General features: G+C 44.1%; 1 protein-coding gene across 1 annotated transcript; it reads left to right on the top strand.

The window, feature by feature from the left end:
- Positions 1 to 5,127: 5,127 nt before the first annotated feature.
- LOC129825306 (G-protein coupled receptor 6-like) lies at positions 5,128 to 7,612 on the top strand. Its single transcript, XM_055885306.1, has 2 exons — positions 5,128 to 5,694; positions 6,148 to 7,612. The coding sequence occupies exon 2, from the start codon at positions 6,175 to 6,177 to the stop codon at positions 7,183 to 7,185; it is 1,011 nt and encodes a 336-aa protein (XP_055741281.1). The 5' UTR covers positions 5,128 to 5,694; positions 6,148 to 6,174; the 3' UTR covers positions 7,186 to 7,612.
- The last annotated feature ends 10,360 nt before the right edge of the window (positions 7,613 to 17,972 follow it).

The raw sequence follows: 17,972 nt of genomic DNA, 5'->3' as shown, positions 1-17,972 counted from the left end.
ACCTACATGTTTCAAGCAGACTACCATAGTCCCTGTGCCCAAGGAAGCGAAGGTAACCTGCCTAACTGATTGCCGCCCCGTAGCACTCATGTCGGTAGCCATGAAGTACTTTGAAAGGCTAGTCATGGCTCACATCAACACCATCATGCCAGAAACCCTAGACCCACTTCAATTTGCAAACTGCCCCAACAGATCCACAGATGACGCAATCTCAATTGCACTCCACAATGCCCTTTCTCACCTGGACAAAAGGAACACCTATGAGAGAATGCTGTTCATTGACTACAGCTCAGCGTTCAACACCATAGTGCCCACAAAGCTCATCACTGAGCTAAGGACCCTGGGACTAAACATCTGCAACTAGATCCTGGACTTCTTGACTGGCCGCCCCCAGGTGGTGAGTGTAGCCAACAACACGTCAGCTACGCTGATCCTCAACACGGGCTCAGGGGTGTGTGCTTGGTCCCCTCCTGTACTCCCTGTTCACCCACGACTGCGTGGCCAAACACGACTCCAACACCATTATTAAGTTTGCTAACGACACAACAGTGGTAGGCCTGATCACCGACAACGATGAGACAGCCTATTGGGAGGAGGTCAGAGACCTGGAAGTGTGGTGCCAGGACAACAACCTCTCCCTCAATGTGAGCAAGACAAAGGAGCTGATCGTGGACTACAGGAAAAGGTGGGCTGAGTGAAGCGGGTAGAGAGTTTCACGTTCCTTGGTGTCCACATCACCAACGAACTACCATGGTCCAAACACACCAAGACAGTCGTAAAGAGTGCACGACTATACCTTTCCCCCTCAGGAGACTGAAAAGATTTGGCATGGGTCCCCAGATCCTCAAAAAGCCCCAAAAATTGTCAGACTCCAGTCACCCAAGTCATAGACTGTTTTCACTGTTACCGCACGGCAAGTGGCACCGGAGCGCCAAGTCTAGAACCAAAAGGCTCCTTAACAGCTTCTACCCCCAAGCCATAAGACTGCTGAACAATTAACCAAATGTCCACCGGATTACTCGCTGTTTATCATCTATACATAGTCACTTACCCCTACATACATGTACAAATGACCTCAACTAACCTGTACCCCCGCACATTGACTCGGTACTGGTACCCCCTGTATATAGCCTCATTATTGTTATTTTATGTTTTCTTAACTCTTTATTGAACTGCATTGTTGGTTAAGGGCTTGTAAGTAAGCATTTCATGGTAAGGTGTACACATGTATTCGACGCATGTGACAAATAAAGTTTGATTTGATGGGGGCGTAGACATTGTTGGATTTTCTTCATGAAACAAAAAAACTATTTGTTTTAATGTATGGAGCATTTACTAAACTCAAACGGACCCCCTGCAGCTGGACAACGACATTCCATGAGACTCCTGTTTCCACCAATTGAGGACGAAGACAGTATCTCCAAGCTAAGGTTGGTCGTAAATGATCTGTGCTACACCAAACAGTACCTATCCTGTAACTCCCAGTAATGGATACCAAAACTCTTTGGTTAAATCACATTGCGGGTGCCTATGGGGGCATCGAGATGCGTTGGGAGCGGACTGGTGATCTGTAACTGAACTGTGCAGGGAACATGATAGGCCATTAAGGTTTAAATCCTTCTCATTAAACAGAAGGTGGCGTAGTCTACATAGAGCCTCTTTAAAAATACCGTCGGCTACACATATTACTCAAACGTAAACTTGCGTACTTGCTATGTCTCGACCACTACCTCCGGAGGTAGCACGACATTTGCACGGCTGTTGCCCCCCTTGAAGCAGAAATGTGTTGTTGAGCCAACACTCCTACAGTACAAATGGTTATAGCAGAGCAATGTTTTTGAAACAGCTGAATTGTATAGACATTTTCCTGATATTTGAGACTTGTTTTATTAAGCTTTTACCTGAAATTAAAGTAATAGCATGTTACATTCTGAAATTGTCACAGTAGCTGCCGGCTGCACTGAGCCAAGTAAAACTAAGTAAACCCATGGAAACATTAAAGCCCTTTACACAGACAGACAACTGCGATTGGACAATAAAACCGACAGGGCTGAGCTCGCTGTATGCAGGGTTGCATTGTGTCGGCCTTTGCAGCTGTAATTAAAAACTTCTTCAGGCTAGGGTCCTTTTTTCTCAATTTCAAGTAAACTGCCTGTTGTGCAGGCCCTGAAGCCAGGATATGCATATCATTTGTTCCATTGGAAAGAAGACACTTTGAAGTTTGTAGAAATGTTAAAATAATGTAGGAGTCTGTAACACAATAGATATGGTAGGAGAAAATCCCAAAAAATTTGAGAGCCAATGCTCTTACAATGGAAAGTATAGGCAAATAATGAAATCTAGCTCCCAGTATGCAATTCCTATGGCTTCAACTGGGTGTCGGTACTCAATGTTCAAGGTTTCAGGCTTGTTTCTTCCAAAATGAGTAAGAATAATGAGTTTTACTACAGGGACACAGCCTTGGAAATTCGTGTGTGCGCCCGCCATGAAGACAACGCGCACCTGCTAATATTGGTTTCCTATTGAACATACTTCTTTCCGTATGAAATATTATAGTTTGATTACATTTTAGGATGAAATAGAAATGTATTTTGCCTTGTTGAAACAAAGTTTAGGGGTAGATATTCGGATTCATATCTTGGCATGTTGAACGAGTGGATTGCTGAAATCGATGGCTCCAACTAAACTGACTTTTGGGATATAAAGAAGGATTTATCTAACAAAACGACACTACATGTTATAGCTGGGACCCTTTGGATGACAAATCAGAGGAAGATTTTCAAAAAGTAAGTGAATATTTAATCACTATTTGTGAATTTATGAAACCTGTGCTGGTGGAAAAATATTTTGATGTGGGGCGCCATCCTCAAACAATCGCATGGCATGCTTTTACTGTAAATGCTACTGTAAATCGGACAGGGTAGTTAGATGAACAAGAATTTAAGCTTTCAACTGATATAAGACACTTGTATGTACCTAAATGTTTAATATCCATATTTTTTATGATTCTTTATTTGAATTGCGCGCCCTCCAGTTTCACTGGAAGTTGTCCCGCTAGCGGGACGCCTAGCCTGAAGTTTAAAGATACTCATACCGCATGTTTTCACTATTATTTTGATTAATTCCAGTCAATCATTTTGGATTAAAAAGGCCCTGGTAGTCTAGCCACCTGAAGTTTGAATATAAACCAAATTTGATAACATTCACATTTTCTCAGAACACAAATAAATGGGCTTATTTTAGGCAATAAATACATACACTAGTATGTGGACACCCCTTCAAATGAGTGTATTCAGCTATTTCAGCCACATCCGTTGCTGACAGGTGTATAAAATCGAGCACACTGCCATGCAATCTCCATAGACAAACATTGTCAGTAGAATGGCCTTACTGAAGAGCTCAGTGACTTTCAACTTGGCACCGTCATAGGATGCCACCTTTTCTAACAAGTCAGTTCCACTAATGTATGCCCTGCTAGAGCTGCCCCGGTCAACTGTAAGTGCTGTTATTGTGAAGTGGAAACGTCTAGGAGCAACAACTGCTCAGCTGTGAAGTGGTAGGCCACACAAGCTCACAGAACGGGAACTCTGAGTGCTGAAGCGTGTAGCGCATACAAATTGTCTGTCCTCGGTTGCAACACTCACTACCGAGTTCCAAACTGCCTCTGGAAGCAATGTCAGCACCAGAACTGTTCGTTGGAAGCTTTATGAAATGGATTTCCATGGCCCGAACAGCCGCACACAAGTCTAAGTTCACGATCCGCAATGCCAAGCGCGGGCTGGAGTGGTGTAAAGCTCACCGCCATTGAACTCTGTGTAGCAGTGGAAACTAATTCTCTGGAGTGTTGAATCACACTTCACCATCTGGCAGTCCGACGGAGGAATCTGGGTTTGGCAGATGCCAGGAGAACGCTACATGCCCAAATGCATAGTGCCAACTGTAAAGTGTGGTGGAGGAGGAATAATGGTCTGGGCTGTTTAACATGGTTCGGGCTAGGCCCCTTAGTTCCAGTGAAGGGAAATCAACGTACAATGACATTCTAGACGATTCTGTGCTTCCAACTTTGTGGCAACAGTTTGGGGAAGGCCCTTTCCTGTTTCAGCATGACAACGCCCCCATGCACAAATCGAGGTCCATACAGAAATGGTTTGTCGAGATCGGTGTGGAAGAACTTGAATGGCCTGCACAGAGCCCTAACTTCAACCCCATCGAACACCTTTGAGATGAATTGGAACGCTGACTGTGAGCCAGGCCTAATTGTCCAACATCAGTGCCCAACCTCACTAATGCTCTTGTGGCTGAATGGAAGCAAGTCCCAGCATCAATTTTCCTACATCTAGTGGAAAGCCTTCCCAGAAGAGTGGAGGCTGTTATAGCAGCAAAGGGGGGACCAACTCCATATTAAAATGGCCATGATTTTGGAATGATATGTCCGATGAGCAGGTGTCCACATACTTTTGGTCATGTAGTGCAGCTTAGGCTATAAAAACATGACTTTACGTTTTCGCAGGCTGACTACTCCCGAGTGGCGCAGCGGTCTAAGGCATTGCATCTCAGTGTTAAAGGTGTCACTACAGACCCTGGCTCGATTCCAGGCTGTATCACAACCGGCCGTGATTGGGAGTCCCATAGGGCCCGTTGTCCGGTTTAGTGTTTGGCCGGGGGAGGCCGTCATTGTAAATAAGAATTTGTTAACTGACTTACCTAGTTAAATAAAGGTTAAATAAAGATGGGATCAGAGCGCATTGGCTTCCCTAGTCTACCTCCAGCTGTGGTTGTTATCAGTAGGCTATACTTGATCAGACTGAAGCACAGACTAATAGGTGACATTATGTTTTGGTTGCATTATTCAATATTGTAATATGTTTTATTACAATAGTTTGTGCTTACTGGCTAGTGGCTACTATGATATTTATGGTCAATTTGAGCAGCAGAGCAAGAATGTTGCGTTGCCAGCCACAACGAAAGGTAAGACAGGGTTGTAAGGTGAATTGAAAAGTGAAAAGCCACTCCGCTCCTCAGAATCTCGTAGTGATAATAGTGGACCTATAAGGATGGTTAGGTTACCACATCTAGAAAGCCGTACACAGAGAATGCAGTTTCAGCACAAGCACTCCCACACACATCACACACAGACACACGCACAAAAATGTATCCTGACTCTTACACCTTTCAGGACTGGATTACTTTGACTAGTGTCTATCCGCAACCAGTAACTTTCTGATATAAGAAATGTGTCATTTCATCTTTTTTTCTTCAAGAGAGGGTCTGTAACCAAGTGAAATTAGCATTAGTCCGACTGTAATCTGTTTGGCCGTGCGCTGAGCAGGGCGCTGTGAAGTCTTCATGGGCAGAGAGACGCTGCATGGGCTACACGTTTTACCTTGAGCATGTGATCGCGGTCGGCCTTTTCATGTCTGCCTGTCTGTATCTCTCCTCTCTCTCCTCTCTCTACAGTATGTGACCTGACGTCACTTGGGTTTAATAGCGCTCCACCGCTTGCAAACGTCAGTCTTTACCGTTCTGGCTCTCGCGCTCTTGTCCCTCTCCCCCGCGCCAGTCAATGCTTCAGGTCGCACCTGCCCTTGGTGTCTCGCCTATGCGAGGGAAACGGAGCCAAGCCGAGGGCTTTACCTGAGCTATTTCGAGGAAAGGGACAGTTGTGATTTTCCGAAAGCTCTGTGTAAAACGGAGGTACGTAGCCTACATCACCATTTCACATGGAAACTACAACTTGGTGAATAGACGATGTGCTACTTTATTGAGTTTTGATAATATTGTGTATCAGTTTGTTTCGTTATTGGGAGTTAAGTGGGACATGGGTGCATTTTTATCTACGATCATAGCCTATTATTCCGTTTCAAGTTTCAGCACCATGGATAGCTCCTCGGTCACTGCTCTTCATGCGGTTGGACATAAAGCTTTTGGATAATATTACCGTGATGTCATAACAGTTTTAGATATCTGTCTTTTATGAGGTTTTTCATGATTCAGGTTTAGCGTTTTTAACCGCTGCATGAGTTGCCCACGTTTCTGCACCACAGATACCTCCTACCCTGCTGTCTCTAGGCATTGCATATTTTTACATATGGCAATTGTGAAACTAAACTGCAATCTCTCTCTCTCTCTGTGTCATTCTCTCTTCAGGAGGGAAAAGGAGACACATTCGCAGACATGAACGAGACTTTCCTCGGTAACGACACTGTTGCGACGGCCACGTTGGCTGGAAAGGCTTTCCCGTGTATGGAGGCCAACTATCCAGAGAGAAACGGTAGCCTAGAACTATCCGCCGCCCCGCAGGACTTCCCCATCAACCCGTGGGACATCATGCTTTGCATGTCGGGCACCGTCATCGCCTGTGAGAACAGCATCGTGGTGGCTATCATCTTCTATACGCCCACCCTGCGCACCCCCATGTTCGTGCTCATAGGGAGCCTGGCCACTGCGGATTTACTGGCAGGCATGGGATTAATCCTCAACTTCGTGTTCCAGTACGTCATCTCCTCAGAGACTATCAGCCTTATTACTGTTGGGTTCCTAGTGGCCTCCTTCACGGCGTCCATCAGTAGCCTGCTGGCTATAACGGTGGACCGGTACTTCTCTCTCTACAACGCACTGACTTACTTCTCAGAGAAGACGCTCCACTATGTGCACCTGATGCTGGTGGTCACGTGGGGCGTGTCTATGTGCCTGGGCCTGCTACCGGTGCTGGGCTGGAACTGTCTGGACGACCCGAACTCGTGCAGCATCGTGCGCCCGCTCACTCGCAGCAACGTGACATTGTTGGCGGTCTCCTTCTTCGTCATCTTCATACTCATGCTGACTCTTTACTTCAAGATCTGCAAGATCGTATGCCACCACGCGCACCAGATCGCTCTTCAGAAGCACTTCTTCACTGCCTCGCACTACGTGGCCACCAAGAAGGGCGTGTCCACGCTGGCCATCATCCTGGGCACCTTCGGCGCGAGCTGGCTACCCTTCGCTATTTACTGCCTGGTGGGAGAGCGTGAGTACCCGTTGGTGTACACGTACGCCACGCTGCTTCCGGCCACCTACAACTCCATGATCAACCCAATAATCTACGCCTACCGTAATGCCGAGATCCAGCGCTCGCTCTATGTCCTCTTCTGCGGCTGCTTTCAGACCAACGTAGCCTACCGCTCCAGGTCACCCAGTGAAGTTTAGAGGGGTGCTGAGTGAACTCTGATGACAGTGTGTTTGTGTGTTGGCCACCGATAATTCGCTTTCAGTTGACTGTAAATGCTTTAAACAAGTGGATTCGGCGCTCAAATATATATCTAACATAAGTATCTGCACTTTATTGCAACTGAAGACCAGGACACAGTCCGTCTGAATTTCTGTGAACAAGAACTTTTGTGACGAAAAGAAAAACGTCATCATGAATGTATTTATATAAAAAAAGATGAAAAAACTAGCACTTTATTATGTATTTGAAATGCCGAAGCAGTATTGCATAGGCCTATATATATATGTTGGAGTTGTACTTTGTATTTGTCAGTAATGTGGGTCATTTTCTATTTTGTAAAGGTGTCTATATTGTACATTTTATACGAGATGAGTATATGAATAAAATGAGAAAATAAGAACTGAATCAGTGAGCGCCACACGTGTTTGGTTGCCACGTGTTTCTCTAAAAGTGTTCTCGTGCTGCATCTGTCTTTTCACTCGGTGTCTTCCTGTTTTCTTCCTCTCCGACCATCTCCCCCTCTGGGTGGCTGTTTAGTTAGACTAATGGCACATTGACTCAGTCAGTGCCGAAGAATGGCTTCAATTTGCACCCAGACATATTCAAAACGTGTTTTCTCAAAGTGTGTGTGCATGTGCGAAAGAGAGAGAGACACACAATCGTGCATTGATAGAGTAGACCTACATTACGTGCATTTGCCCACTAGACGGTTCAAACTTATGTAAGCCCTGTGATGGAAAAAATAACAAATTGTTATACTTGAGTAAAAGTAAACATACTTAAATATAAAATATAAAAATCACCTAGTAAAATACTACTTGAGGAAAAGTCAAAGTATTTGGTTTTAAAAATAAACTTAAGTACGAAAAGTAATTGTAATTGCTAAGATATACTTAAGTATCAAAAGTAAAAGTATGAATAATTTCAATTTCCTTATATTAACCAAACAACACCATCAATAAAAAATAACAAGGGAATTCACAGATGGCCAGGGGCTCACTCCAACACTCAGACATCATTTACAAAGAAGCCTGTACAGTACCAGTCAAAAGTTTGGACACACCTACTCATTCAAGGGTTTTTCTTTATTTTTACAATGTTCTACATTGTAGAATAACAGTGAAGACATCAAAACTATGAAATAACACATGTAATCATGTAGTAACCAAGAAAGTGTTAAACAAATCTAAACATATTTTATATTCGAGATTCTTCAAAGTAGCCATCCTTTTCCTTGACAGCTTTGCACACTTGGTATTCTCTCAACCAGCTTTACGAGGAATGCTTTTCCAACAGTCTTGAAGGAGTTCCCACATATGCTGAGCACTTGTTGCCTGCTTTTCCTTCACTCTGCTGTCCAACTCAGCCCAAATCATCTCAATTGGGTTGAAGTCCGGTGATTGTGGAGGCCAGGTCATCTGATGCTGTAACGATCTTCTTCATCTGAGGAACAGGAAAGATCGGACCAAAACGCAGCGCGGTAAGTGGCCATGTTAATTTATTATAATTGAACACGAAAATACAAAATAACAAAGTGAATGTAAGAAACGAAAATCGAAACAGTCCTGAAAGGTGCAACAACACAAAACAGGAAACAACTACCCACAAACCACAGGTGGGAAAAGGATACCTAAGTATGGTTCTCAATCAGAGACAACGAATGACAGCTGCCTCTGATTGAGAACCACACCCGGCCAAACACATAGAAATAGAAAACATAGAAAAAACATAGAATGCCCACCCCAACTCACGCCCTGACCAAACCAAAATAGAGACATAAAAAAGGAACTAAGGTCAGGGCGTGACAGATAGATGCAGCACTCCATCACTCTCCTTCTTGGTCAAATAGCCCTTACACAGCCTGGAGGTGTGTTTTGGGTCATTGTCCTGTTGCTAAAGAAATGATAGTCCCACTAAGCGCAAACCTAACCTACTACATAATTCCATGTGTGTTAAAAAAGCTAATATTTTCTTTAGCAATGTAATGAAATAAAAGTTGCCGAAAATACGAATAGTAAAGTACAGATACCCAAAAAAATACTTAAGTAATACTTTATAGTATTTGTACTCTACACCACTGTATAGGCCTACATGACCTGCAGGTCATCAACAACAGACCGTCAACAACAGAACGTCAAGCTGGGGGGCACAGTCAGTGACTGGAAACAAATATTGGGAAATGAGTCAAGCACGGCTGTTAGTTACTGTAAGTTGGTAATGGTATACTTAATTACATCTAGCATTAGCCAAAAGAACAAGGCGTTCCAACATCACAGTCACAGCTGCGCTGAACGAACCCTCTGTACTGAGCAGGCCCACGGTGTCGATAATGTAACTCTGTACTGAGCAGGCCCACGGTGTCGATAATGTAACTCTGTACTGAGCAGGCCCACGGTGTCGATAATGTAACTCTGTACTGAGCAGGCCCACGGTGTCGATAATGTAACTCTCTACTGAGCAGGCCCACGGTGTCGATAATGTAACTCTCTACTGAGCAGGCCCACGGTGTCGATAATGTAACTCTGTACTGAGCAGGCCCACGGTGTCGATAATGTAACTCTGTACTGAGCAGGCCCACGGTGTCGATAATGTAACTCTGTACTGAGCAGGCCCACGGTGTCGATAATGTAACTCTGTACTGAGCAGGCCCACGGTGTCGATAATGTAACTCTGTACTGAGCAGGCCCACGGTGTCGATAATGTAACTCTCTACTGAGCAGGCCCACGGTGTCGATAATGTAACTCTCTACTGAGCAGGCCCACGGTGTCGATAATGTAACTCTGTACTGAGCAGGCCCACGGTGTCGATAATGTAACTCTGTACTGAGCAGGCCCACGGTGTCGATAATGTAACTCTGTACTGAGCAGGCCCACGGTGTCGATAATGTAACTCTGTACTGAGCAGGCCCACGGTGTCGATAATGTAACTCTGTACTGAGCAGGCCCACGGTGTCGATAATGTAACTCTGTACTGAGCAGGCCCACGGTGTCGATAATGTAACTCTGTACTGAGCAGGCCCACGGTGTCGATAATGTAACTCTGTACTGAGCAGGCCCACGGTGTCGATAATGTAACTCTGTACTGAGCAGGCCCACGGTGTCGATAATGTAACTCTGTACTGAGCAGGCCCACGGTGTCGATAATGTAACTCTGTACTGAGCAGGCCCACGGTGTCGATAATGTAACTCTGTACTGAGCAGGCCCACAGTGTCGATAATGTAACTCTGTACTGAGCAGGCCCACGGTGTCGATAATGTAACTCTGTACTGAGCAGGCCCACGGTGTCGATAATGTAACTCTGTACTGAGCAGGCCCACGGTGTCGATAATGTAACTCTGTACTGAGCAGGCCCACGGAGTCGATAATGTAACTCTGTACTGAGCAGGCCCACGGTGTCGATAATGTAACTCTGTACTGAGCAGGCCCACGGTGTTGATAATGTAACTGTACTGAGCAGGCCCACGGAGTCGATAATGTAACTCTGTACTGAGCAGGCCCACGGTGTCGATAATGTAACTCTGTACTGAGCAGGCCCACGGTGTCGATAATGTAACTCTGTACTGAGCAGGCCCACGGTGCCGATAATGTAACTCTGTACTGAGCAGGCCCACGGTGTCGATAATGTAACTCTGTACTGACACATCCACTTTGGTTTGATAAGATGATGTTATTAACGATATTAGCCTATATGATCACATGCAATGAGAAAGGTCTACCACACATGCATAAGATAATCTCACTGAACTAGACTGATAATATGCTAAATTCAACAGATCTTTATTTTGGTTATCTAGAATGACAAACTTTTTAATATTCCAGTGAAAGTGATTGCCCAATCTCTCTCTTTGTGTGTGTCCCCATTGATACCTTACTTATGAGGCAGTCTGTTGGTGCATCACTCCTTCGGGATGACTCCTGATAACCACTGATTAAACGGAACAAGAGTCTGCGCAGCCTCGGAACGCTCCTGCACAATAGTTTATCTGCCAGCCTGTTTAAACAGACATCCATCCCGCGCGGTGATGACGTCCAACGGCCACGAGGGATGGAGGACGAGCGTCCCAGGACTCTGCTTGAAAAATCATCTATCTCACCTACTCGTGAATGGCTTTAACACGCGCTTCCCAACTGTGTTCCTCTAATTACTGTTGATGTGACTGATTCACAAGTTTTCCTCTCGGTTTATTGAATTGTAGGCTATTACCTGGTTTGATTTGGTTATTCGGCAGTAGGCCTGGCCTAAAGTCACATCAGTTCTGAGGGCCACAGACTTATCGAAAGTCGATCGATATAAGATCGCACCTTTGACGTTTGTGCTCTGTGCGGTATAAGGAGAACTGGAGGAAAGGTTACCGCACGCAGGTAATGGACCGTGTAGTTTGAGATGTTTGTTCATTGTAGTGAAATCTGTACCTAGACAGATGTTCCATCTTTTTTTAACTGAGTCAAGTCACTTAAGGGTGTTCTCATCCAAAGTGCTCTGGCCTTGCCGCCTGTTTGTTTGCGCTTTATAACATCGCAGAGTCATCGCTTTGTAACTCGCTCATGCGTAGGCGGGCCTAACTAAATAACAACCACACCACAGACTCGACAGTGGACACTTTTGTAAAGGCTACAGCACAAAGGTGGATGAAGTCTCAGATTGTGAGCGAGAGCAGCAGGGACAACCACTGTCCTCTTCTCTTGAAGGCAGGAGGTACTCTAAGATCCACTCCTACACTTCACTAGTCCCCTCTTCAATCCACCGCTGTTTGAGGTTTTATTCAGTTCTTTCACTGCACGGACTTGCATAATTATGGCCATGCAGACACATACATACTAAGTTAATTGCTCAGTACTAAAATCATGTTCAGTGTCTCTAGGTTGGGTGCTGTGCTCTAGTAGTGCTGAATGGACAGCACACACTCTGCTAGTTCTCTAATGTCAAACCACTGTATACAATGTAGCTCTCCCTGTGCCTCTCTCTCACTTAGATAGTGTAATCTACATTTACAACTCTACATTAACGTTACCCACGTTAAACCAGTCAGTGACTGCTGTGCTAAGACTCTGGTATGAAAGTCATTACCTAATGAAGGTGGAAGGAGGTAGGGCTAGAGACAGAGTGTGTTATGTAATCCTGGGCACAGTAGCACTCAGTGCAATCTCTATGTTTGCTCAGAGACACAGTATTAATACTCAACTTTAATTAGTCTTATGGGGGAATGTAATGCTAATGTTACTGATGATGGAGCTATTACACATCACAGATATAGTACAGTACAGATGCAGGATCTACATTTGATCAGCCTGTTGCAGGAGAACTTTCCTGCAATACAGGACATTTTAAACTTGTAGTGTATTTGAGGCTATAAAAGGCTTCTGAAGTTTGTAATTTTTTACTTTGAAATGTCAGACTTGATTTTCCCTTACGAAAAATGTATCAACCCCAACAGAAATGTCCATTAATTATAATCCAAATAATAACTCACATTTCCTGTTGCTGCAGGATTATTTTCCTTATATAGAAACTGGCTCAAATGAAGGTCCAACATCTGTAGTTGGTTTCTCTGATTTACTTAGGTGTATATGTTCATTGCCTGGATTCCTCTTAAACATCAGAAGAACAGAGTGCTATTTAGTTTGCATTCCAGGCTGCTATTCCCCTGATATGCAGTATGCTTTTCTGTTTCGTCAAGATCTGCTGCCTGCCATAAAGAGCTAGTTGATCTGATTGAGTGATTCTTTTTCTCTGGGGTGCTACAGGACAGTATAGTTGTTGGTTCCTTCTGCTGCATAGGATGTCCATTCCTCGGTGAAATGGTCACGGTGACATGCTGGAAGATTGTGTGACTTCTCTGTCGATACCAAGCGACTGGTCTACTGATTGTGTTATGATCAGTCCACCTCCTCTCTCTCTTGGGATCAACGTGCTCAATACACACACACACACACACACACACACACACACACACACACACACACACACACACACACACACACACACACACACACACACACACACACACACACACACACACACACACACACACACACACACACACACACACACACACACACACACACACACACACACACACACACACACCTGGGCCTCAGTAATTGTCTCAGACAGGCAGGTTAGATTATATCCAGTGTCCACATCTCCTGTGTTGAACAGCCCCGTTACCTCCTTCTCCCGCATCTGTCTGTACAAATAAACTGTGCGTGTGTGTTTACTCAGAGCTTGTTAGCGTGTTCTGGCTCCTTCCAGAATCTGACAGGGTACTGTTTGTGACCTCCTCCCCATCCCCCTGAGTGGTGTGATGCTTGTTTATGAGTGTGTGTGATTACATGTGTACAAATATCTTTAGAACTGCTCTCAGCAAGACACAGCATGATAGGCCAGTCAATATTATATGATTGCAGAGTATCATCATGCTAGAGCCTCAGGTTTTCCCTTGGTCTTCCCTGCCCCACCCCCATCTGCAATGGTTGAGCAAGTAATGTGAATCCCAGAGGACAGATGGAACGACTAATGAAGATGCAGTAAATAAGGTGTGTGTGTGTGTGTGTGTGTGTGTGTGTGTGTGTGTTTACTCAGAGCTTGTTAGCGTGTTCTGGCTCCTTCCAGAATCTGACATGGTACTGTTTGTGCCCCCCTCCCCAGCCCCATGTGTGGTGCGGTGTGTTATGGTGTGTGTTATGGTGTGGTGTGTTATGATGTGGTGTGATATGATGTGGCGTGATATGATGTGGGGTGATATGATGTGGGGTGATATGATGTGTTATGGTGTGGTATGATATGGTGTGGTATGATATAGTGTGGTATCATGTGGTGTGGTATGATATGGTGTGGTATGATGTGGTGTGGTATGATGTGGTGTGATATGATGTGTTATGGTGTGGTATGATGTGGTGTGATGTGGAGTGCTATGGTGTGGTGTGATATGGTGTGGTATGCTGTGGTGTGGTATGCTGTGGTGTGGTATGATGTGGTGTGGTATGATGTGGTGTGGTATGATGTGGTGTGGTATGATATGGTGTGGTTTGATGTGGTGTGGTATGATGTGGTGTGATATGATGTGATGTGTTATGGTGTGGTATGATGTGGTGTGATGTGATGTGATGTGTTATGATGTGGTGTGATATGATGTGATGTGTTATGGTGTGGTATGATGTGGTGTGATGTGGAGTGCTATGGTGTGATATGATGTGGGGTAATATGATGTGTTATGGTGTGGTATGATATGGTGTGGTGTGGTATGATATGGTGTGGTATGATGTGGTGTGGTATGATATGGTATAATGTAGTGTGATGTGGTATGATGTGGTATGATGTGGTGTGGTATGATGTGTTATGGTGTGGTATGACGTGGGGTAATATGATGTGTTATGGTGTGGTATGATGTTGTGTGATATGATGTGGTGTGTTATGGTGTGATGTGGTATGATGTGGGGTGATATGATGTGGGGTGATATGGTGTGGTGTGATATGGTGTGGTATGCTGTGGTATGATGTGGTGTGATATGGTATGATGTGGAGTGCTATGGTGTGATATGATGTGGTGTGATGTGAGGTGTTATGGTGTGGTATGATGTGGTGTGATGTGGAGTGCTATGGTGTGATATGATGTGGGGTAATATGATGTGTTATGGTGTGGTGTGGTATGATATGATGTGGTATGATGTGGTATGATGTAGTGTGATGTGGTATGATGTGGTGTGGTATGATGTGGTGTGGTATGATGTGGTGTGATGTGGTATGATGTGGAGTGCTATGGTGTGATATGATATGATGTGGTGTGGTGTGGTGTGGTATGATGTGGTGTGGTATGATGTGGTGTGATGTGATGTGAGGTGATATGATATGGTGTGGTATGATGTGGTGTGGTATGATGTGGGGTGATATGATGTGGTGTGGTATGATGTAGGGTGATATGATGTGGGGTGATGTGATGTGGGGTGATGTGATGTGGTATGATGTGGTGTGATGTGTTATGGTGTGATGTGGTGTGGTATGATGTGGGTGATATGATGTGGTATGATGTGGGGTGATATGATGTGGGGTGATATGATGTGGGGTGATGTGATGTGGTATGATGTGGTGTGATGTGTTATGGTGTGATGTGGTGTGGTATGATGTAGTGTGGTATGATGTTGTGTGATATGATGTGGTGTGGTGTGTTATGGTGTGATGTGGTATGATGTGGTGTGGTATGGTGTGGTATGATATGATGTGGTATGATATGATGTGGAATGATGTGGTGTGATATGATGGGGTGTGATATGATGTGGTGTGGTATGATGTGGTGTGGTATGATATGTGGTATGATGTGGTGTGGTGTGATGTGGTATGATGTGGTGTGATATGATGTGATGTGGTGTGATATGGTATGGTGTGATGTGTTATGATGTGGTGTAATGTGGTGTCAATGTGGTGTGGTATGGTGTGATGTGATTTGATATGGTATGATGTGGTATGATGTGGTGTGATATGATGTGATATGGTATGATATGATGTGGAATGATGTGGTGTGATATGATGGGGTGTGATATGATGTGGTGTGGTATGATGTGGTGTGGTATGATATGTGGTATGATGTGGTGTGGTGTGATGTGGTATGATGTGGTGTGATATGATGTGATGTGGTGTGATATGGTATGGTGTGATGTGGTATGATGTGGGGTGATATGATATCATATGGTATGATGTGGTGTAATGTGGTGTCATGTGGTATGGTGTGATGTGATATGATATGGTATGATGTGGTATGATGTGGTGTGATATGATGTGATGTGGTGTGATATGGTATGGTGTGATGTGGTATGATGTGGGGTGATATGATATCATATGGTATGATGTGGTGTAATGTGGTGTCATGTGGTATGGTGTGATGTGATATGATATGGTATGATGTGGTATGATGTGGTGTGATATGATGTGATATGGTGTGATATGGTATGGTGTGATGTGGTATGATGTGGTATGATATGATGTGGAATGATGTGGTGTGATATGATGGGGTGTGATATGATGTGGTGTGGTATGATATGTGGTATGATGTGGTATGATGTGGTGTGATATGATGTGATGTGGTGTGATATGGTATGGTGTGATGTGGTATGATGTGGGGTGATAGGATATCATATGGTATGATGTGGTGTGATATGGTGTCATGTGGTATGGTGTGATGTGATATGGTGTCATGTGGTATGGTGTGATGTGATATGATATGGTATGATGTGGTATGATGTGGTGTGATATGATGTGATGTGGTGTGATATGGTATGGTATGATGTGGTATGATGTGGGGTGATATGATATCATATGGTATGATGTGGTGTGATATGATGTGATGTGGTGTGATATGGTATGGTGTGATGTGGTATGATGTGGGGTGATATGATATCATATGGTATGATGTGGTGTGATATGGTGTCATGTGGTATGGTGTGATGTGATATGATATGGTATGATGTGGTATGATGTGGTGTAGTGTGATGTGGTGCTTACATGGGCAGACTGGTCAAAACATACCTTGTTCCTGTCCCTTCGTGATCTTAGAAAGTGTATGTGTGTGAGGAAGTCGGTGATTGTGGAGGCCAGGTCATCTGATGCAGGACTCCATCACTCTCCTTCTTGGTCAAATAGCCCTTACACACACTGGAGGTGTCTTGTGTCATTGTCCTGTTGAATAACAAATGATAGTCCCACTAAGTTCTAGCCAGATGTGATGGAGTATTGGTGCAGAATGCTGTGGTAGCCATGCTGGTTAAGTGTGCCTTGAATTCTAAATAAATCACCAACAGTGTCATCAGTAAAGCACCCCCACACCATGACACCTCCTCCTCCATGCTTCATGGTGGGAACCAAAAATGCAGAGATAATCCGTTCACCTACTCTGCGTCTCACAAAGACACAGCGGTTGGAACCAAAAATCTCTCATTTTGATTTATCAGACCAAAGGACAGATTTCCAACAGTCTAATGTCCATTGTTCATGTTTCTTGGCCCAAGCAAATCTCTTCTTCTTATTGGTGTCTTTTAGTAGTGGTTTCTTTGCAACAATTCGACCATGAAGGCCTGATTCACACAGTCTCCTCTGAACAGTTGATGTTGAGATGTGTCTGTTACTTGAACTCTGTGAAGCATTTATTTGGGCTGCAATCTGAGGCTGGTTACTCTAATGAACTTATCCTCTGCAGCAGAGGTAACTCTTGGTCTTTCTTTCCTGTGGCGGTCCTCATGAGAGCCAGTTTCATCATAGCACTTGATGGTTTTTGCTACTGCACTTGAAGAAACTTTAAAGTTCTTGAAATGTTCCAGATTGACTGACATTCATGTCTTAAAGTAATGATGGACTGTTGTTTCTCTTTGCTTATTTGAGCCATAATATGGACTTGGTCTTTTACCAAACAGGGCTATCTTCAGTATACCACCCCTACCTTGTCACAATAAAATAAATTCCACAAATTAACTTTTAACAATGCACACCTGTTAATTGAAATGCTTTCCAGGTGACTACCTCGTGTAGCTGGTAGAGAGAATGCCAAGAGTGTGCAAAGCTGTCATCAAGGCAAAGGGTGGCTACTTTGAAGAATCTCAAATCTCAAATATATTCTGATTTTTTAAACACTTTGTTGGTTACTACATGATTCCATATGTGTTATTTCATAGTTCTGATGTCTTCACTATTATTCTACAATGTATAAAATTGTAAAAAATAAAGAAAAACCCTTGAATGAGTATGTGCGTCCTAACTTTTGACTGGTACTGTACATA

The sequence above is a fragment of the Salvelinus fontinalis genome, chromosome 27 (genome assembly GCF_029448725.1).
Source record: "Salvelinus fontinalis isolate EN_2023a chromosome 27, ASM2944872v1, whole genome shotgun sequence".
Taxonomy (NCBI): Eukaryota; Metazoa; Chordata; class Actinopteri; order Salmoniformes; family Salmonidae; genus Salvelinus; species Salvelinus fontinalis.
This window is presented reverse-complemented; position numbering and strand designations above follow the sequence as displayed.

What these genes read in the sequence shown, in the direction of transcription:
- LOC129825306 (XM_055885306.1), top strand. Translation starts at nt 6,175, where the DNA reads ATGAACGAGACTTTCCTCGGTAACGACACTGTTGCGACGGCCACGTTG.